The 23241-nt window shown below is 44.8% G+C and overlaps 1 protein-coding gene across 4 annotated transcripts in view; it reads left to right on the top strand.

The window, feature by feature from the left end:
- The first annotated feature begins 16725 nt into the window (after positions 1-16725).
- AGRN (agrin) overlaps positions 16726-23241 on the top strand; it is a 243119-nt gene continuing 236603 nt past the window's right edge. The window contains exon 1 of one of the 4 annotated variants that reach the window (XM_083752360.1): positions 16726-17613. In XM_083752360.1, the coding sequence (XP_083608486.1) occupies positions 17392-17613 (222 nt within the window). In that variant the 5' untranslated portion in view covers positions 16726-17391. The remainder of the gene's footprint in view (positions 17614-23241) is intronic. The other 3 variants (XM_083752361.1, XM_083752362.1, XM_083752363.1) reach the window with 3 other exon arrangements.

Below are 23241 nucleotides of genomic sequence, written 5' to 3' on the forward strand. Positions count from 1 at the left end.
CCAGCAACTCTGGGCGGCTTCCAACAAAGATGAAAAATACACTAAAATGTCACATATTAAAAACTTCCCTGAACAGGGCTGCCTTCAGATGTCTTCTGAATGTCAGGTAGTTGTTTATCACTTTGACATCTGATGGGAGGGCGTTCCACAGGGCGGGCGCCACTACCGAGAAGGCCCTCTGCCTGGTTCCCTGTAACCTGGCCTCTCGCAGTGAGGAAACCGCCAGAAGGCCCTCGGAGCTGGACCTCAGTGTCCGGGCAGAACGATGGGGGAGGAGATGCTCCTTCAGATATACTGGACCGAGGCCATTTAGGCTTTAAAGGTCAGCACCAACACTTTGAATTGTGCTCAGAAACGTACTGGGAGCCAATGTAGGTCTTTCAAGACTGGTGTTATATGGTCTCGGCGGCCGCTCCCAGTCACCAGTCTAGCTGCCGTGTTCTGGATTAGTTGTAGTTTCCGGGTCAAAGGTAACCCCACGTAGAGCGCATTGCAGTAGTCCAAGCGGGAGATAACCAGAGCATGCACCACTCTGGCGAGACAGTCTGCAGGCAGATAGGGTCTCAGCCTACGTACCAGATGGAGCTGGTAAACAGCTGCCCTGGATACAGATTTGACCTGTGCCTCCATGGACAGCTGTAAGTCCAAAATGACTCCCAGGCTGCACACCTGGTCCTTCAGGGGCACAGTTACCCCATTCAGGACCAGGGAACCTCAATCTGTTAGCCGCCATCCATCCTCCAACTGCCTCCAGACACTCACACAGGACCTTCACCGCCTTCACTGGTTCTGATTTAAAAGAGAGGTAGAGCTGGGTAGCATCCGCATACTGATGAACACCCAGCCCTGATGATCTCTCCCAGTGGCTGCATGTAAATGTTGAAAAGCATGGGGGAGAGGACAGAACCCTGAGGCACCCCACAAGTGAGAGCCCAGGGGTCTGAACACTCACCCCCCACCACTTTCTGCACACGGCCCAGGAGGAAGGAGCGGAACCACTGTATGACAGTGCCCCCAGCTCCCAGCCCCTCAAGACGGTCCAGAAGGATGTTATGGTCGATGGTATCAAACGCCACTGAGAGATCCAGTAGAACTAGGAAACAGCTCTCACCTTCACCTAGTCCTTCCCGGCTAGCTTTTATAAGCCAGGATGGGTAAGGATCCAGGAGACAGGTGGTTGGCTTCACTCGTCCAAGCAGCCTGTCCACATCCTCGGAGGTAACAGATTGGAATTGATCCCACACAACTTGACTAGACAGAACTCTGGCACTCTCCCGCCCTGGCCCTGCTCCCACGGTGGAGTCTACTTCTTCCCGAATCTGAGCGATTTTATCTGCAAAAAACTTTGCGAAATCATTGCAGGAGATCATGTGGCCCGTACTGGGCCCCGATGTCACAGGTGGTTCCGCTAAATTGTGAACCACCTGAAAAAGTCTCCTGCTGCTGTTTTCTGCAGATGCAATAGAGGCGGCAAAGAAAGTCTTCTTCGCTGTCGCTATTGCCACTTGGTAGGCTCAACATTGAGCTCTAACCTGTGTCCAGTCAGATTCGGAATGAGTTATCCGCCACCGGCGCTCTAGCCGTCTCAACGATTGTTTCATTGCCCTCAGATCCGTGGAAAACCATGGGGCTGCCCGGGCTCCATGCAATCGGAGAGGGCGCTTCAGAGCCAAACAGTCAATAGCCCTGGTTAACTCCACATTCCAGCGGGCCACCAGGGAATCGGCTGAAAGGCCATCAACTTGGGATAAAGCATCCCCTACCACTCTCTGGAAACCATTTGGATCCATTAAGTGGCGGGGGCGGACCATCCGAATGAGTCCCACCTCCCTGCAGAGGGGATGGGTCGCAGAAAAGTCCAGTTGCACCAGGAAGTGATCTGACCATGGCACTTCTTTTGTTTCACTTTTACTTAGTGTCAGATCACCAACATCCATAGAGGTAAACACCAGGTCCAAGGCATGTCCGCGGCTATGGGTTGGGCCAGACTTATTCAGGGACAGCCCCATGGAGGCCATGCTTTCCACGAAGTCCCGAGTGGCCCCTTGTAAGGTCGTGTCGGCATGGATGTTAAAATCCCCTAGGACAATCAACCTAGGTGTCTCCAGGAGAACATCTGCCACAACCTGAAGCAGCTCGGGCAGGGAATCCTTGGTGCAGCGGGGAGGTCGGTACACCAAAAGGAATCCTGTACTGCCCCTATTGCCCAACTTCCAGAACATGCACTCGGAAAACTGGGTCTTCCCAATAGGACACCTGGTACAAACTAATGACTTCCTAAAAATCACTGCAATCCCCCCTCCCCGCCCACATGACCTGGGTTGCTGTGCATAAGAGAAACCTGGTGGACAAGCAGCGGCAAGGACAGGCCCATCTGCTTCATCCAACCAAGTCTCTGTTACACATGCCAGGTCAGGTCCTCCATCCATGATCAGGTCATGGATGGCAGTGGTCTTATGAATCATTGACCTGGCATTGCACAGCAGCACCTTCAGGTCATGTGGGTTTCCCTTGCTGATTCTAGTATCCATCCGGTCAGGACCAGACCCGGAGGCAGGGATAGTCCTCAGACAATGACTAAACCTGCCTCCTCTGTAATGACATGGTCTGGTCTTAGCCTAACTCCTCCTTCTACCCGTGATCACTGAGATTGGTTGTCCCAGTGCATCCTCCCCTGTGGAACATGCCCCAGCCATTTTGTTGGCTGGGACCTACTCCCCGGCAGCCCTGACCCCTCCCCTTAAGAACAAAATAAAACCTTAAAAAAAAAACCAATAAAACAATACAAACAAAAAACAGAAAAAATTACAAAAACATAAAATCAAACAAATTCCCAGGCCCAATAAACATCCATCCCACCCCACCCCCACATACAAAAAATTCAAAAGAAAATTTTTAAAACATTTTAAAAGCACTCTGCACCCCTCCAGCAGTAACAGCAACTGCTGTTTGCCAGAGGCAAACGTGGGCAGAGCAATGGATGCAGATGTTATCTGCGCACAGGAGGGTAGTTTCTGCACAGACTCACATGCGCCCACCTCAGTCTCTCATCCAGACATGATGTTCCATCATGTGACTGGTGCTCATGCACCAGTGTGGTGAGCCAGTGTGGTGTAGTGGTTAAGAGCAGTAGATTTGTAATCTGGTGAACTGGGTTCGTGTCCCCGCACCTCCACATGCAGCTGCTGGGTGACCTTGGGCTAGTCACACTTCTCTGAAGTCTCTCAGCCCCACTCACCTCACAGAGTGTTTGTTGTGGGAAAGGAAGGGAAAGCAGAATGTTAGCCGCTTTGAGACTCCTTCGGGATCCAAACTCTTCTTCCAGCCAGCCAATACCACTTTAGGAGGGTGCAAAGCGGAGCCAATAAGGGGTGTCCCCTGGGGAAAGGGGTGTGGCTGTGGCTGAGGCACAGGCTGAGAAGAGGACCAGATAGAGCAGGTTGAACAGCTGCATTTGGACCCCAGGACTTGGGTTCTCCACCCCAGCTTGACATGGTCCTATCACGGGGAAACCCTGCTTGAGATGTTAACTGCTTCACTCACTTCAAAATAGCTGGAAGCTGTGGAAGATTGAGGATGTGGGTTTTAGTGCCTCATCTTGGAATTCTGCACATCTGTCCCTAACATCACAGTTGCTTGCTTGCTCAGGTCTGACTCAGATATTGTTTTAACAAAAATAAAAAATAAAAACCTGTTTCCTCCAGACCCTCCAAGATATGCCCCTTATCCCGGCAGACGCTCCATTCCGCCAATATAAACAGATCTGGGTTATGTAATGTTGATGGGGTGCTCAGCAGCCACAGGAAGTGTGCATGATGGAGCTATTGCTCATGTGGGGCCAAAGCCTTCCATGGAGTAATGAGCTCTGGTTTCAGTGGGGTTACGCTACGGATCAACTTGAGCACAAGCTGTGAAAGAGCTCTAAAGAAACCCAGGCACTGCTCTAAAGATTGGAGGGGGCCAAAGAGAATTCTTTCACTAGGAAAAATAGGAAGCTGCCACATACCAAGTCAAGATACTTTGTCCAGCTCAGGGGTGAAGTTGTGGGCTGAATTCAGCCACCCCCCCATCTCAATTCAGCCCTTGGAACTCATCCCAGACCACAACCCTCACGAATTCCACTGTGCACCCTTGAGTGCCCTTGGTTTATTTCTTTTTATTATTACATTTATACCCTGCCTCCGCCCCTTTGGGAGCTTGAGGTGGCATCTCCCTTCCTTACAACAACCTTGCGAGGTAGGTCAGGCTGAATTTGTCCTTGAGCTGTGATGGTCCCTCTCCCCTCCCTAGGTGGATGATGGAGAGAGAAGTGTGTGCAGAACCCTCTGGGGTTTTGTGTGCTGTGAAATGTAGCCCTGCCACTGTTGGGCACAGGGCGCTGGACTGGAGGCAGCGATGCTGAGTTCTTTTGTTCTTAATTAAAACAAAGCAGGTCTTTCCAAGGAGAGGGCAAAGGAGCAACTTCTCAGCCTGGCCCATGCACCAGTTAAAAAGTAAAACAAAAAACCCAGGTGATTTATGTTTTTTATTTATTTATCAAAATTACATCCTGCTTGTAAACAAACAAGCAAGCAAACCTCAGCTAAACTGCAAACTGTGGTTTACAAAAGGAATAAGACAATGAAATCTTTAGGGAAAAAAGGAAAAAAACTTTCTGAAAATAATTAAAAAGCCAGCTTAAGAGCCATGTCAACAGTCTACATGTCTGGATAGGCTTGCCTTAACAAAAATGTTTTTAAGCAGCACCAAAAAGATGTCCTGGGAAATAGGGTAGTATCCCTTTCTTTGCTTCCCGGCCAGACCCAAGAGTCCCGACTGATTAAAAAGAACCCCAGACACACATCCCCCACTTCACCCTCTTCTGACTCATTATTGCTCCCACTGTGATCTCATTAACAGATTTACTTATTTGGAAATCATTATCCAGGCAGACAGGCCTAACTAAGAAGCCATCTCTCAGGGGTGACTCCTTGGGGAAGGTGCTGGATTGCGACATCAGGAGATTCGCCTCAACGCTACAAAGACACACACATGCAAGCCATTTCTAAAGAGGAAGGGAAATGGAGGGGAGAGGCAAACTTACACATTCAAACATATTGCCAAGCTTTTAGCAAAGATTTGAACACACCAATGTAAAAAAACCCAACCTCAGCAAGGTTTTCTAACATTGTTTATTTTATTCATTAGATTTCTTGGTCACTTTACTTTCCCCCCAAGGTCACTCAAAGCAACTTAGAATATATAAACAAGCAAACAAACGCATACATTTAAACCAGCAGAAAAGCAAAGCAAAGCAAAATCTGAAAGACAATCCTGTGACTTCAGCAATGGGATTAAAACATCCCACCCACTCAATGAGGCCACAGAGAATTAATAATATATATACAAATCCCATCGTCCTTGGCCATTGTCCATGCTGGCTGAGGTAGATGGATGTTGGAGTCCAATAGCTTCCCCACCTCTGGCCTATAACTCCATCCCCAACCATTGGCTATGCTGACTTGGGCTGATGGGAATTGGAGTTCAACAACATCTGGAGGGGCGCGGGTTCCTGAGCCCTGAAATTAATAATAATAATAATTTTATTATTTATACCCCGCCCATTAGCAAAGTTTAAAATAAATAGAAAAATCTCCTGGGTGTTGCAGTTTGATCCTGGAGCTTGTGTGTACATATAATGATATATTCTGATTTTACCACATATGCTAACTCCGGTCCTCTCGATAACTTAGACTGTGAAGTCTTTGGGAAGGAAGGCGAAAAGACTGGCTCTCCTGTGCTCTGTGAAGCACCACAAACCATTATGGTGCTTTATTGAATGAATGAATGAATGAATGAATGAATGAATGAATGAATGGAATTGATTTTTATCATTCGTTGAGTGGGACTGTGTACACACCATACATTTAAAGCACATGACTTCCTCCAAAGAATCCTGGGAACTGACATTTGTTAAGGGTCCTGGGAATCGTAGCTCTGTGGGGGTAAACTTCAGTTTCCAGGACTCTTTATTTTGGGGTGGGAGGGTGGGGGGTTCTTTAAATGTCTGGTGTGTACACAGCCTATACACACCTACCTGAGAGTGAGCATACCGTCCAATACTGTATTCTTTGCTCTATAAGAGTCACTTTTTCCCTTCTAAAAAGTAAGGGGAAATGTGTGTGCGTCTTATGGAGCGAATGCAGGCTGCACAGCTATCCCAGAAGCCAGAACAGCAAGAGGGGTTGCTGCTTTCACTGCGCAGAGATCCATCTTGCTGTTCTGGCTTCTGAGATTCAGAATATATTTTTTCTTGTTTTCCTCCTCCAAAAACTAGGTGCGTCTTGTGGTCTGGTGCGTATTATAGAGCAAAACTACGGTATTTCCCTGATTAGAATAGGGACGTCCCATTCCATAATGATAATTTTTCTATTTATACCCCACTCTAGGCAGCTTCCATCATATATAAAAACATAATAAAACATCAAAAATTTTTTAAAAAACCTCCCTTTACAGGATTGCCTTCAGACAGCCCGGGGGTCGGATAACTCCATATCCTACATCATGTCTCCAATGAAAACAGGGACATCCTAAGGAAAAGCGGGACATTCTGGGATGAAATCAGAAACCAGGGTGGCTTCTCTAAATCAGGGCTGCCCCTGGAAAATAGGGACACTTGGACGGTCTGAGTAAGTCAAACTCCATTCAATGACACTTATTTCTAGGTAGACATATATAGGATTACAGTCATACCTCGAGTTGAATGTGCTTCGGGTTGAGCATGTTCGAGTTGCGCTCCGCGGCAACCCGGAAGTAATGGAGCACGTTACTTCCGGGTTTTGCTGCTCGCGCATGCGCAGATGCTCAAAATGACGTCATGCGTATGCGCAGAAGCGGCAAAATGCAACCCGCGCACATGCAGACACACCATCGCATCTTGCATTCCATTTGGGATACGAACAGGACTCCGGAACGGATCCCGTTCGCATCCCAGGGTACCACTGTATTCTGTGAATCTGGAAAAAAAGGCTGCATGCTAATAATGCTTATTGCTTGCGAGAGTGGAGCATATGAAAGGCTATGGCGATTGATTTAATTTTTTTAATTTTTTAAAAAATAGCACTCTGCCCCCATCTCCGCCTCCCCGGGTTCCCAGAGGCCTTTCTCAGCTCTGCTATGTAGATCCACTGCGTCAGCAACTCTGAAAGGTTTTTGTGTGAAATTGACTCAAAAGAGCGAGCCAAGGAAATAGTCTCACATCAGCAAAATCATGTTCAATCCATTTGCTCCTCAAGTACCTCCAGGCAGGGGTGTGTGTGTGTGTGCGCACACACAATAAAGGCACATTCACATCATACATTTAAAGCACTATGATGCCCCCTTTAAGCAGCCATGACTTCCCCCAAATAATTCTGGGAAGTGTCACTTATTAAGTGTGCTATCTGTTGTTAGCGGACCACTTAGTCCCCTCCCAGAGCAACAATTCCCAGAGTTCTCTGGGAAGAGGGATTGACTGTTTAACCATTCTGGAAACTGTAGCTGTTAGGGGAACAGGTCTCTCCTAACAATTCTCAGCAGCCATAACAAACTACATACAGCTCCCAGGGCTCTTTGGGAGTAGCAACAATTGTTTAAAGTGGTATCATAGTGCTTTCAATATGGTGTGAATGAGGCCTAATGTGAGATTGGACTCCCTTTTCAACGTATCCCATATAAGGGGTATGTTGACCTTACCTTAAGCAATCTCTGGGTCAGATTATATAACTCTTTCCCATATATAAATAGCCCTTGTACCGTAAACACAAATATATAAAACCTTTACCATAAACACCAGGTCCCTTTTAAAATCCCAGTTCAAACTTGGCTCCCTGTTAATTAGAATTATATTAGAAAAGGAGGGTTTTGGTGCCAACCAAATCCAATAATGTATCACTATGATTAGAACTGAAGTTTAAATATACCCAATCAAATATTTACTTATTAAACATGCACATGAAACATTTAAGAAATAGAACCTCTGTGCATATATAGTTTTATATACTTCTGAGGCCCAGAGGAATGGAAATGTGTGGGTCAACAGGAAAAAATAATTTAATGGGATAACAGCTAGCACTTAAAAGGCTAGATGTCTAAAATGATCCCAACTAGCCATGCTTTGCTAGAAGCGTTCAAGTGACCTGGCGGGTCACACCAAAGCTCTCCATCCAGCCCTTTCATTCAGACAATGACCAGCCAGATTTCTCTAAGGCTGTGTGCAACAGGCAACCTTTCTGATGATTGCAGTGTATAGGTCAAGTTCATGCAGAAGGACAAAAATCATTCTAGTATCTTTAATGGTTCTGCCATTGTGCCTTTAACAACAGCCTCACAAATACAGAAGTGATGCATCCACCAGGCCTGGGAATCTAATCCCAGATTGCAATCCCAGAATATGGAGTGTGAATAGTTCTGTCCTGCTGCATTGGCTTATTATCCCCCCCTGCCCCCCACCCACACACTTCTTTCACCCCAAAATCTGGTTGGTTACCATGGGAAAGAGGATACTGGATTGGATAGGCTTTTGGTCTGGTCCTTCAGGACTTTTCTTGTGTTTGTATATCCTTACTTATTTATTGATTAAAAGATTTATAAATTGCTTCTGAGGGTGGTTGCTCTCAGAAGGTGGAATGCAAAGTAATTGCATGCTAAGGATAACAATATTTTATTCATTTTGTGTGTGTGTGTGAGAGAGAGAGAGAGAGAGAGAGAGAGAAATTGGGGGTATGTTATGTATAGACGGGTGGCTTACACAGCAACACAACCTCAAAAACTTAACAATAGCAATAGTGTTAACAATCATTTCGAAAACACAAACCAATGAAAACAAAGTAATATAAAATCACAGAAAACTGATTATTCTTAAAATAGCTCTCTAACAATGAATGCCTTATTTGCTCCAAAATAAATGGGTTTAAACACACACACACACACACACACACACACACACACACACACACAGCTCATTCAAATTTGCAGCATTAGGGTTAAAATATCCACAAGTGGGGAAAGCCTTCAAAAAAGTGAAAAGCTCACATGCAGTCTTAAGTGAATCCTACCACCCTAACTTATCAACCTCATTCTGTGAAATGATAGAACAGACATGAATTGTGGAAATATAACAGGTGGTTTTGCTGTCTCTTCCCATGGTGATGGGGAAAACTTTGCTTGCTGGATTTCTTGTTTATTTAAAACATGTATACTGTATACAGCCCCCTCCTCCAGCTTGAGAAACCTCATCTGTAACTTTTACACCAAATGGGACAAAGTCACATTTGAGTACATCATCTTGATTCAAAATGGCATCAAACATAGACTAAGATTTCCGACCCCCAACTTGGGCCCCCTTGTGCTGGGTTTGGCGACAACATCTCAAGAGATGCCTAAACTTTGAGAACAGATGGGTGGACAAACCACAGAACAAAATAGATAGACGTGAAGTGTTGCAGGTCCCAGGAAAACAAATGAACGAATGGACAGTACTCAGTTCACCACTGGAAAAAAGCTCTGTGTGTGCAATCTTGTGTACTTTTACAGAAAGGCAGGGCATGAAATCAAATAATAACAACAGTAATAATAATAGACGTGACTTGAATATGATTCTGCTCTCAAACTAACCCCCCTGTGATGCTGGATTCTCCAGAGTATCGAACTTTTGAGTATTTCCACTTTGTTCTTAATATTCTATTAACTTATTAGGAAGTAAGTCCTGCTGAATGTGGCGGGCCTTTCTTCTGAGTAACTTACCGAGGACCAGATTGGATGAGTGCATTGCTGCGTATGTGTGTGCAGCCATCTTTGGACTTTCACTATCCTTGTTTTTCCTTTATTTTTCATTAAACTTATTAGTCACCTTGTTTGTCAATGCAGCTCAAAGTGACTTACAACAATGAGCAAACAGCATACATTTAAACCCTCGTAAAACAAAGCAAGGAAAAATCTTAAAACAATATCCTATTTTTAAAAGGCAGGATTAAAACATCTCACCCACTAAAAGAGGCCACAAATCATTTAAAGCCAAAGGCCTGATGAAAAAGGAATCTTTTTGCCCACCGACTATAAATATGTCATGATGGTACCCAGCCTCCCTGAGAAGAATATTCCAAAAGTAGGGTGCCAACACTGAAAAAACCTGTTCTTATGTGGCCACCCTCCAGACCTCCCATGGAGGAGGCACAGGAAAAAGGTCTCAGACGATGATTGCAGAATCCTTGTTGATTCACAAGGTCCTTTGAAGTGCTGGGGTCCTGATATGCATAAGGCTTTTAGGTCAAAACCAGCAGTTTGAACTGAGCCCAGCAACTAATTGGTAGCTGTGCAGTGGGGCCAGAATTGTTGTTATGTGCTCAGATCATTTCCCCCCAGTGAACAACTTGACTGCCAAATTCTGCACCAGCTGCAGTTTCTGAACCATCTTCAAAGGCAGCCCCATGTATAACACATTGCAGTAATCTAACCTAGAGGCTGCCAGAGCATAGACAACAGATGTTTAGGCTGTTTCCAGACTAAACATGCCCAACTTCTTCACCTGTTTCTCATAAGACTTGGTTTTCAGACCCTCGATCACCTTGGTCACCCTCCTCTGTGCACGTTCAAGCTTGCCAATATCCTTCTTAAATTTTGGTGCCCAGAACTGGACAGTGTACTCTATGTGTGGTCTTACCAAGGCAGAACAGATTGGTACTATTACTTCCTTTGATCAGGACACTATACATGTGTTGATTCAACCTAGAATAGCATTAGCTTTTTTTTATTGCTGCATCACACAGTTGATTCTACTAAGACCTCTAGATGCTTTTCACACGTACTACTGGCAAGCCAGGTGTCCCTCATCTTATATTTGCTCAGCTGGTTCTTCCTGCCTGATTGTAGAACCTTACATTTGTTCGTATTGAAATTCATTTTGTTAGTTTTGGCCCAGTTCTCCAATCTGTTGCAATGGTTCTCAAAGGGTGTGGCAGGAGAGGATTGCAAGTGTGGCAGGAAGATTCAAGGACAATCAAAGAAACATTTAAACATTCAGTGTAGTGTAGTGTAATTATTTTTGCAGACTATGGATTGATGTCTTTTCAAAATGAGTGCAAAGCATTGGCTATTCTCCTACAGTTTCCCACGACATATTGTTGTGAACTGGGATTTTCAGTTCTGAAAAATATGAAAGATCAGGGAAAAAAACCTTCTTTGTGTTGATGAGGAGATGAGAGTTTGTCTCAAAGTAGATCTGAAATAAATTAGGTTACCTGGCAAAAGCAAGCTCACATCTCTCATTGAATTTGTATGCATACTTAAGGTACATACCGTATTTTTTCGTGTATAAGACTAGGGTTTTTTTAACCAAAAAATTAGGTTTAAAATTGTGGCTCTTTTTACACACGGGTAGTGCTGAAGGGTGTTTTCTTAATTTGGAGTCCCCCAAAATAGGGTGCGTCTTATACACGGAAAATTTGGCATGTATTTTGGGAATGATTCATGTTCTTATGTAGCTGCATTGTTTTATATTTCCTAAATTATAAAGTACTTTATATTATAAAGTACTTGTGTCCTGCACAGGTCAAGCACAGGTTTCTTTACGTTTCTTATAAATTTCTTATAAATTAAAAGTTCATTTCTTATAAATTAAAAGTTCAGTGTGGCACAAGCAATTTCCCCCCCTGAAAGCGTGGACCAGAGATAAAAGTTTGAGAACCACTGTGTTAAGGTTGGATTGAATCCCAATTCTGTCTTCTGCATAAGCTATCCCTCCCAGTTTTGTATCATCTGCAAATATGATGTACATCCTCTCAATTCCTTCGTCCAAGTCATTTATAAAGACATTGAACAACAACTGTCCAGGACAGAACCCTGTCGCACCCCATATGTCACTCTTTCTCCCTGTGTGTCACTTTTTTCCAGTATGCTGAGGAACCATTAATGAGTGCTTTTTGGGTTTAGTGAGTCTACCAGCTACAAATTCACTTAAGTTAACCTCACCCAGCCCACATTTTACCATCTTCCTCACAATAATATCATGGGGGACCTTTGTCAAAAGCCTTACTGAAATCAAGGTAACACAACATTCACAGCATTCCCCTGATCTACACTTAACGGGGGGGGGGGGGGAATGAGATTCGTCAGGGATGACTTGTTTTTGAGAAACTCATACTAGGTCTTAGTAATCACAGTACAGTGGCACCTCGGGTTAAGTACTTAATTCGTTCTGGAGGTCTGTTCTTAACCTGAAACTGTTCTTAACCTGAAGCACCACTTTAGCTAATGGGGCCTCCTGTTGCTGCCACGCCGCCAAAGCACGATTTCTGTTCTCATCCTGAAGCAAAGTTCTTAACCTGAAGCACTATTTCTGGGTTAGCGGAGTCTGTAACCTGAAGTGTATGTAACCTGAAGTGTATGTAACCTGAAGCGTATGTAACCTGAGGTACCACTGTACCCTTTTCTAAGTGTTCACAGACTGACCGTCTATTCTGATATCAACGCCAAGCTGGTTCTCCAAGAATTCTCAAAGGTTATAGATATCAGATATTACTTCTGCAAGCTCCTTTAGTACCCTTGGGTGTAGCTCAACAGGCCCTGGAGGTTTGAATTCATTTAAAGTAGCTATGTGTTCCCTTACCACCTTTTCCTATATAGGGCTGTAGCTCCTTCCTTGCATTGTTTATTCTGTTATCACCAGATTGGGCATTGCTTTCCTTTTGAGTAAAGACAGAGGCAAAGTAGGTGCTGAGCAGTTCTGCCTTCTGTCTGTCACTGAATACCATTTCTCCATCTTCCCTTAGCAGAGGACCTACTACTTGCCTGTTTTTCCTCTTGCTTCAAACATAGCTGAATAAGTCTTTATTATTATTATTTTCAACCTCTCTTGCAAGCCTGAGCTCATCCTGAGGTTTGGCCCGCCTGACCTTCTCCCTGCAACTGTTGGCTACTTGTGAATATTCTTCCTTTGTGATTTCCCCTTCTTTCCATTTTTTATACATGCCCTTCTTAAATCTCAGCTCATCTGTAAGCTCCTTATGTAGCCACACTGGTTTCTCTAGACGCCTCTCACTTTTCTTTCTTGTTGGAATTGTCTGCATTTGTGCTTTCAATATTTCAATTTTAAGAAACTCCCTTCCACCTTGCACTCCCTTTGCTTTCAGTATTTCTGGCCATGGGATCTTGCCCAGTAGTTGTTCAAGCTTTTTGAAACTGGCTTTCTTAAAGGCCAGAGTGCATGTCTGGTTGCACTCAGCTTTATCTTATCTCTGTATCATGAAACCCAAGAGGATATGGTCACTTCCTTCCAAGGTTCTCAATACTTCTGCTTTGTCTATCAGTTCATTGTTGGTGAGGATCAGATCCAAGATAGGTGATGCCCTGGTTGCTTTTTCTACCTTCTGGGAAATGAAATTGCCAGCGAAGCAACTGAGGAATATGTTGGATCTTACATTTTTGGCAGAGTTTGAGTTCCAGCAAATATCAGGGTAGCTGAAGTCTCCCATGACTGATATCTCTCTCCTTTTTGAATGTTTCGTAGGTATTCTGCTCTAGGAAGGCATCATTCAAGTCTTCAGTCTGGCTTGGGGGTCTATAGCAGACACCTACAGTAAGGCCACTGTTGTTTCTCTCTCCTACAATTTTCCCCGTATACCATCAATCTGCCTTCCACGCTCCAGGTCATGGATCTCTTTACATATAATGCTATTCCTCCTCCCTTCCTGTTTGGTCTATTCCTTTTGAACAGGTTATACCCCTCAATCTCTACATTCTAGTCATGAGTTTCATCCCACCATGTTTCAATAATGCCTATTAGGTCGTATTTGCCATCCTGTATGCTCAATTTTGTTTTGTTTCCCATATTCTGTGCATTAGTACAGAGACAACTGAAACTACAAGTCAGCCCTCCAGTTGCTGCCTTCTTATAGTTGCCTGCCCTTTAGCAGGTTTCCGGAGCACCACCCCAGTTTCCTGTGCATCCATGAAGCTATTATCTCCAGTACCAGGTGTTCCCCTGTTGTTGTTGTTGTTGTTGTTGTTGTTGTTGTTGTTGTTGTTGTTGTTGTTGTTGTTCTTCTTCTTCTTCTTCTTCTTCTTCTTCTTCTTCTTCTTCTTCTTCTTCTTCTTCTTCTTCTTCTTCTTCTTCATTGAATTTATATACAGTGGTACCTTGGTTCTCAAACGCCCTGGTACGCAAACAACTTGGAATCCAAACACTGCAAACCCCGAAGTAAGTGTTCCGGTTTGCATACTTTTTTCAGAAGCTGAATGTGCTCCGTTTTGAGTGTTATGCTTCCAAATTGAGTATTACGTTTCCAATTTGAGTGCCACACTTGCCACACCTCCGTTTTGAGAGTTATGCTGAGGTCTGTCTGTTTTTGCTATTTATTTTGCATTTTTGTTTTTGCGGCTCTTTTTTGTGTGACTGTGTGGAACCCATTTTAGCTACTGATTGATTGATTGTGTGACTGCAGTACATTGTTTGTTGCTTTCACTTTATGGATCAATGGTCTTGTTAGATAGTAAAATTCATGTTAAATTGCTGTTTTAGGGGTTGTTTTTACAAGTCTGGAATGGATTAATCCATTTTGCATTATTTTCTATGGGAAAGTGCACCTTGGTTTTGGAACGCTTTGGTTTTGGAATGGACTTCCAGAACGGATTAAGTTTGAGAACCAAGGTACCACTGTAGCACCCTACACCCAGAGGTCTCAGGGCAGTTCACAGAACAAAATCAAAATATGAACCACAAAATATATAATCAAAATAAAAATAACAACCAAATAATGTCTGTAATAATTGTCTCCCTTCCGTTCAGGATTTTGTTTAAAGTTCTTCTGATCCAGTTCATGAGATTCTTAACAAACACATTTTTGCCAATAGTTGAGAGGTTCAACCCATCCCATATAAGACAAATAGATAAACAAACTATTTAAAAATAATTATAAATATTAAAACAGTTTAAAACAACAGCAGCACATGCCTAAGATCAATCATTTCTGCACTCTTCAGGGTCCTTGTTAAAGATGTATATAAACTGTTTAAATAAATAAAAGTAGTTTGTGCATTAGTGTTACACACTCGTAGTTCTTCCACAGTAAACTACTCAACTTTCCACCCTTTGGCAGGTATTGGGCTTATTTATTAATTCATTATAAAAATTAGACTCTGCTTTGCCCTCCACAAAGCAGCTCAAAGTCGCTTACCAATAAAAAAGGAGAGGTAATAATCCGGCCATTAAAACACATTTGCAAACTAGAAAGAGCAAAACCCAAAGAGCACCACTCACAATGAATAAGTTTACAAAGTAAAATGTTTTTAGTTGCTATAAGAACGCAAATAAAGGGTTTAGCTACTGATTGATTGATTGTGTGACTGCAGTACATTGTTTATTGCTTTCACTTTATGGATCAATGGTCTTGTTAGATAGTAAAATTCATGTGGCGCTGTGGTCTAAACGAGAGCCTAGGGCATGCTGATCAGAAGGTCGGCGGTTTGAATCCCCGCAATGGGGTGAGCTCCTGTTGCTCAGTCCCTGCTCCTGCCAACCTGGCAGTTCGAAAGCACGTCAAAGTGCAAGTAGATAAATAGGTACTGCTCCGGCGGGAAGGTAAACAGCGTTTCCGTGCGTTGCTCTGGTTCGCCAGAAGTGGCTTAGTCATGCTGGCCACATGACCCAGAAGCTGTACGCCGGCGCTCTCAGCCAGTAAAGCGAGATGAGCGCCGCAACCCCAGAGTTGTCCGCTACTGGACCTAACAGTCAGAGGTCCCTTTACCTTTTTAAGAACGCAAATAACTTTATGCATTGATTTCCCCCATCTTTGGTCATTTTTATTCCTTTAAGAGGCCAAAGCCTGGTGGTATTCAACTAAGGTTTACTCAGAGAAGAGACCCACTCAAATGAACAAACATGACTAGGTTAGGTCCATTAATTTCAAAGTGTCTGCTCTGAACAAAACACAACTGAATACAAACCCTAGTGTGGAAGCACCCAGAGGATGGGGGTGACTTAAATTGATACTGTCAGATTATACATCTCTTCTGGAAACAAACAGAAGGTGGAGGCAGGCAAAAGCCCAGAAAAGAGAAATAAGGGGTTTTAAACAGGATACCCAAATAAGAACATAAGAAAAGCCCTGCTGGATCAGGCCAATGGCCCATCTATTTCAGCATCTTGTTCTCACAGTGGCAAACCAGATTCCTGTGGGAAATTCAGAAGCAGAACCTGAGCACAAGAATTCCCTCCTCTCCTGCGGATTCCAGCAAATGGCATTTAGAAGCATTATTGCTTCTGATTGTTGTGGTAAAGCATAGTCATCATGGCTAGTAGCCACTGATAGCCTTGTCCATGAATTTGTCCCATCTTTTTTTTTTTTAAACAATAAAAAGCTAGGCTGGTGGTCAGATTGGAAAGAAGATGAGGGGCTCGTGCACCTTTAATTGTTGGGTCGAAGAGGGAACGCCCTTTACTATTAAAGGTGCAAGAGCCCTCCCCACTTTTTGCACCCTAGTTTTAAATATATATATCACAAATAAAATCTAATTATCCAAGCAGAAGGTGCAAGCCAAGAGACCACATTGAGAAAGAAGGCTTGTGATTTTTTTAAAAAAAATAAATAAAAATAAATCCAGTTGAGCTCTCCAAGCAGAAGACTGCTCCACTTCCTCTTCTGCCCGTCTTAAGCTGCACCTTTAAAAGTCACATCACGTTTGGCGGCCTGATTATCCATTAACCTGATGTGAGCTGTATTTCCTGCGGGTGGCGTTTCTCCCCTTATTACTCCAGCTCTTTCTTTCTTTTTCTTTTCGCTTTTGCAAAGAAGACAGAAGCAGAGCAGCAGGCAGGGAGCCAGCCAGGAGCGAAGCTAGGCTTTCTCTTCTTCTTCTTCTCTCTCCCCCCCCCCCTTTCCTTTTCGCAAACCCTCCCCTCCGCTTCCCCCCTCCCCTTTTTCCTTATCAGCAATTCAGATCGCATGCAAATTCCCTCCCACCCCCCTTTTGCCTTTTCTCACACTGGAGAGCGAGCGAGCGAGAGAAGCAGGGGCAGGAAAACCAGGAGAAGCAAATCTCTCTTTCTCTCTGCCTCACCAGAGCTAGAAATCCATCCCTTTCTCCCCTCTTTCTTTTAGCTTTCTCCTCCCCTCACCAGCTTTCCTTTCAACCCCCTTTTGCAATAAAAGTAACCTTCCTTTCCTCCCTCTGCAAAATCCCATTTTGGGGGTGCAACTGTGCAGTTTGTAAGGGCTTGATCCTTTCGCCCCCTCTCTCTCCAACAAAACTGTTTCCCGCCCCCCCTCCTCTCCGCCTCCCTCCTGTTACCTTTTCTCCTCTCTCTCTCTCTCGTTCTCTTTTTTGCAAGCCTCCTCTACCCACCCACCCATCCCGCGCCCGGATTGCTTTTGTGCCGCGATGGGGTGGGAAAAGCGAGCCCCCGGGTCCCCCTTCGCTGGCGCTCGCCTCCTGCGCCTCCTCTTGCCGCCGCTGCTGCTGGCATCGTGGCTGGGCAGTTGCAATGGAAGTTGTCCCGAGAGGGAACTGGAGAGGAGGGAGGAAGAAGCTAACGTTGTCCTCACAGGGACGGTGGAGGAAATCGTGAACGTGGATCCGGTTCATCAGACCTACTCTTGCAAGGTAATTCGGGGCAGAGGGAGGTGGGCTCACACACTCAATGGGCTGCGCTTCCTGGCTGGGTTGAAACCTTCACTGTTTCCCATGCCAAAGTCTCTGTGTTGTGATCTTCACTCTCTTGCAAAACTTTCTCTGTCTCTGCTTTTTTTTTTTTTTTTTTTAAAGATAATTTGTAACACCCCCCCCTACCCCCGCAACTTGTCGATCTCTTAACTGCAAACCTGCCGATGGGAACAAACTGGGTTGGGGAGGAATCAGGCTTGGAAAAGATTCTTCCCCCCCCCCACACCCACACCCGCTCCTGTTTCCTAGTTTACAACTTACATCCGAGTAGCCCCACTGGACATCTTTGGAACTTTTTTTTGTTTTTTTGCTGCTATTTCTGGCTGAAACAGGCCAACTTAGAAACAACTTTATTTCCGACGCCAGGCCCTGAACTGCCTCTTACATTGATTGCACCCCCCAGCAAGAAATAGTTGAGTTTTCGCGTGGACGGGCATGGACTGAAATGCTATTTTTTCCCCTGTTCAATAAATGAATTGACAAATACACCCGCACCTCCCCCCCCCAAACCCGCCGATTGCCATCCATTTCACAACTGTTGCTAGAACTAAAGGGTGATGTTGCTTTTTAGTTGAATGACTTATCACTTTTGAAAAATTAAAAGTAGAAACTGAACATTTTAAAAACAAACGGTGCCTCTGAGGTGTGAAGTTCTTCTTTTGCTTGTTCACGGTTATGTTTTTGGTACATTCCCGGGATGTTTTTAAAAGTGCAATATATATATATATATATATATGCTCCCAAAGAAAATGCAAGGAAGGTGTTGTAGGAGAACAGTGCTCTTGGTGCCGGTGACAACGCTCACTTTGAGCCAGAATAGGATAGCGGCTTGTTGAACCAGTTATTTAAAAACAGTTTGAAATGGGCTGAAGTTCCAGATAAATAATTGCTATGTATTATCCCACCTGCCAAAAAAGAAAACCCACTGTAATACTATAGAACACAGAAAGCTGGCTTAAACTGAGAGTCAGACCACTGGTCTATCTTGCTCAGTATTATTAACACGGACTGGCAGCAGGTCTCCAGGATTTCAGACAAGGGTTCTCTCCCAGACTTACCTTGGGGATTGAACCAGGAACCTTCCACTGGCAAAGCAGATGCTCTGCCAGTGAGCTACATGCCATCTCCATATGCATGAATACTTATGTGAGAGCAACCACCACTGGGTACAGCAAGGATTTCTTCTGAGGCCATAGGATTGGCTTTGTTAAGTGAGCGAATATCAGTTCAGTGGAGCTCAGGCCTGGAATTATTTCCCACTTTCCCACTTCCTTCTGAGTAGTCCCAGTGGACTCCAGCAAGATAGCTTGCTCCCAAGTGTGTAATTGCGTCTCACAGATATCTAAGACTGACTTTGCTCTGGGTCAGCCTACAATCCCACCTCCGTAAGTGTTAGGGGCATGAAGGTCCTCCTCTTGCAGTTGTACTTTGCAGCTGGTTTTTCTAGATAGGCTGCCTCAGAACATGGAAGTTCTATAGTTTTCACAACTAATAACCATTGACAGAACAGACCTTACCACACCCAACCTTGTCTGTAAGCCTTAGGCTAGTAAAAAACAAATGCTTTCCATTAAACTAGCTTGCAAAGGAGGGATGGATCTTAGTGACCCTTGTCTAACAACCTCCTTGGTGTTCATGCTATCCTTGGAGGAAAGGGTTTAGTATCCTCTGCAACTAAGGCAGAAATAGATGGCTGTCTGCCAGCCTGTTCAAGTCACCTGTGTGGAATTCCTTGTTGCCCACAGTGACCCCTTAAATAGTAATATGCAAGGCTGATGTAACCTTCAATATTTTCCCCCATGATCCTATGTTAAAGCCATTGCTTCATCCTTGCAACAATGAGTTCTGCAAATTCATTAAGCGCTGGGTGGTGAAGCCTTCTTCCTTCACCCTCTAGAATATCTGTACCCTACCACAAGATAAGATGTTTGTGGGCTCTGTGGAGTCTTACCCCCCCCCAAGATCCGCAAACTTAATTTAAGCTGACACACTTGGGTTTCATTCAGTTTGGTCCAAGGGTGCGTACACACCATACATTTAAAGCACCCCCCAAAAAAGAGATATTGGGAACTGTAGTTTAACAATCACAGAGCTACAGTTCCAAGCACCTGTAAACTACAATTCCCAGGATTCCCGGGGGGGGGGGGGAATAGGCACTTTAGATTTATGGTGCATGCACAGCCCAAGTGGCTAAATCTGCCTAGAACTTGGTGTGATGTCAGTTCAATTCTGGACTGCATTCAACCTTAGGACAGCATGAGGCATCTGAACTAAAAGTGCCCCTGAACATTGTGGGTGGAAGACTACCAACCTGGATGGTTTTAAAAGAGGGTGAGACAAATTCATGGAGGAAAAGGCTATCAGTGGTTATTAGCCACAATGGCTATGTGCTCTGTGTCCACTGTCAGAGGCAGTACGCCTCTCCAGCAAATGTAGGAGAGGAGAGTGTGGTTGCGCTCGCGTCCTGCTTGCAAGCTTCCCATTGTGGCATCTGGTTGCCCACTGTGAGAACAGGATGCTGGCCTGGATGAGCCTTTGCCCTGATCCAGCAGGGCTCTTCTGATGCTCTTCTGTTCCACTTCGAAGGTTGCTTCCTTCCACCTCTATGAACAACTGCAAGTTTAGGATGCTGCCTTTATATACCATGTCAGACTGTTTGTTCATTGCAGTCCAGCAGTTCCTTCATCTGCTTCCTGATCCTGTTAACCATAGATGCCAGGGGGAATTTAACCTGGGACTGTCTGCATGCAGAGCCACTCAGTTTGGGTCTCCGTTCTGTAAGTCTAAGATCAAAGAATGGAGCACTTTATGCGACGTAAAGCAACCTCCCTCCGACCCCAGATAATTTTGGACTCCAGATCCCATCAGCTGTGGCCAGCATGGCCAATGGACACGTATGATGGGAGCTGTAGTCTAGCAGTGTCTGGTAGGTGCCACATTGGGGAGTGCTGATGTAAGGCATAGCATCCCTGCAAGCTTGAATCACTCACTAAAAACAGTGCAGTCCTAAGATAAGTATCTGCCAAGTTCATTTGCCTTTAACCAACCGGGTTTCCCAAACCTTTAGGCCCACTGAGATGGGAGGGATGCTTTATCCTTGTACCCAAGGAAGTTGATATATAAGAAGATGCTGCTTGATACAGAGTGAAACCACTGGTCCAAATGGCTCAGTATTGCTACCTTGACTTGCGCTGTCTCTCCAGGGTTTCAAACAGGGGAATATTCCCAGTCCTGCCTGCAGATACTGGGGAATGAACTTGAGACCTTTTGTCCTACAAATCAGATGCTTCACCACGGAGATATGTCCCTTTGTTTAATAGGATTATAGGAAACTGCTTTATACTGAGTCAGACCATTGGTCTGCCTAGCTGAATATTGTCTACACTGACTCGCAGCGGCTGTCCCAGGATTTCAGGCAGGATAATATTCCCAACGCTACCTGGGGATGCTGAGGATTGAAGCTGGCATGAAAAGCAGGCACCCTGCCAATGAGCTATGGTCTCTTCCTGACTTCTTAGGGTGTGTGTAAAGATTAAGAAGTTAATTACCCACCATTGGAGAAGCCCACCCTCTTAGGTTTCTGCATGAACCACCACCATCATAATGGAAGGAGGCAAGCTGAGAACACTGACCCACGTGGAGGCACAGCAGACAGCCTCCCATCTGTGAAGAGCAATTACTTGAACTTGATTGATTTAAATCTGTCTGTCCATCTCTCTCTCTCTCTCTCCCTCCCCCCCCCCAATTTCACAGTGGATTAATTTGGAAAGGTGAGCGCCACCCTCACTTCATGTTGCTTGTACTTTTAAACCAGCAGATAACACAAACACACACATGCACACCCTCCCTCCCTCCCTCCCCACAATCCATCTAGATCTCAAAGTCAGTGGAAATGTAATCTTGAGAATCGCTGCACCAGTATATTTCTGTTTTGATTGATGGCAGGTCTTTTCTTTGTAACCTTCCTTCTTCTAAATCTAAACAAGTTCCTTTTAAAAGAAAAAAGCAAGGACACATGTTTTTCATTGGGCGACTTGAAAAGCTTCAGTACATAATTATGTATTTTTAGATGGAGAGTAGCCTTCTTAAAAAGTGCGGCTAACCCCGGAGCAGGCAACATCTTTGCAAGACTGCTTTTAAGCAAACCCAATTCCAAGTGTCTGCAGTAGAGCACATTGCCTTTATACTTCCAGGCTGGGAAAGTTTCAAAGCCACCAGCTTGGAAGAGTGTAGTATGTTCCCTCTTCTTCCACTAAACCTGTGTAATTAAAAAAAAATGAAACAAGAATGACCCAGCATGGTTGCTGACAATTTCTTTTATTTATATTGCAGCATTGGTAGGCATGGCTCTTTTCTAGAGTAGGATTAACCCAGAGAGCCCTCTGCCCCATGGAGCTCGCAATGCAAATTCTGGCAGGGGAGGAATTTTGATGGGAAGGAAAAGGTCACACCGACTGGGTGAATATGTTTGGACGCCATCATGCTGTAAAATGTTCCTCAAGATTGACCCCTGTTGCTGCAGACTCACTGCTTATTACCACTGCAAATAACCCCTGCTGCTACAAGGTATAGCTTGTGTTTGGTCTTGGAACAGAAATCTTGGTTAACTGCAGGAAGATCTTCTGTTTCTAAGTATGCCAGGAGAACTAGGGTCAGCAAGACCTGAACAGGCCATACTGATGATGATTCCCCCACCCCACCCTTAGGGGCCAACACAGCTTCCTTTAAAAATAATAATTAACCACACTATTATTTATAAGGATCAAGGGTATTGAGAGCAGTGGAGGTTGATTTCTCACAGGGCAAGTCCATGTGACTGATTTCCTCCTTGCAACCTGTCCAGGGGGTAGCCTTTGCTGTCACTCTGTCTAAGTTCCACCCTAGTAGAATTCGGCAGGACATAGTGTGGGGACAAGCCAGGAATTAGCTGGCTTCATCTCTCATTGGGTCTGACTCTTACTATCATTGACTCTGACTTCACCTGCTGTTGGCCTTCCCCGGGCTTCCTCCCCGTCACTCCCAGTGGCCAACAGTCAAAGGGTAATTTTAAACGTACCTTTTGTATAAGAGTTGCTTTCAAGGCAGATTCTGCAGAGATTGGCAACCATTCCCACCATTAAAGCATTGGCATAAAGCAGGGGTGACTCTGTTTGGGGAGGGGGACCCCTTAATCAAGCCCCCTCAAGTATTTCTTTCTGGAACTGTCCCCCTCTACCAGAGACCCCCACTGATTTTGGTGGGGGGACAAAATGGAAAAAAATAGGGATGCAGAGCTGGAGTAGGCAGAGGCCAGCTCCCTGTTGGAGATGTCAGTGAACCCCTCCTGGCTCATCATTGATGAGTGAAGAGCGGGCAGTAAGCCTCTGTCCTCCGCTAATCAGCCCAGATCTGCTGAGGCGGGTGGGTGACACTGTCTGCTTGTGTGTGAGCATGCAAGAGTGTGGGGTGACTGCATCCACCATTGGCATGTGCCCCCCCTCCCCAGGCTGAATCTGCCCCTCAGGCAAAAAAAGGTTAGCCAGCCCCTGGTATAAGTGAATGGAAGCCGTTGTTGTTTAGTGATTTAGT

The sequence above is a fragment of the Podarcis gaigeae genome, assembly GCF_964106915.1.
Source record: "Podarcis gaigeae genome assembly, chromosome: 8".
Taxonomy (NCBI): Eukaryota; Metazoa; Chordata; class Lepidosauria; order Squamata; family Lacertidae; genus Podarcis; species Podarcis gaigeae.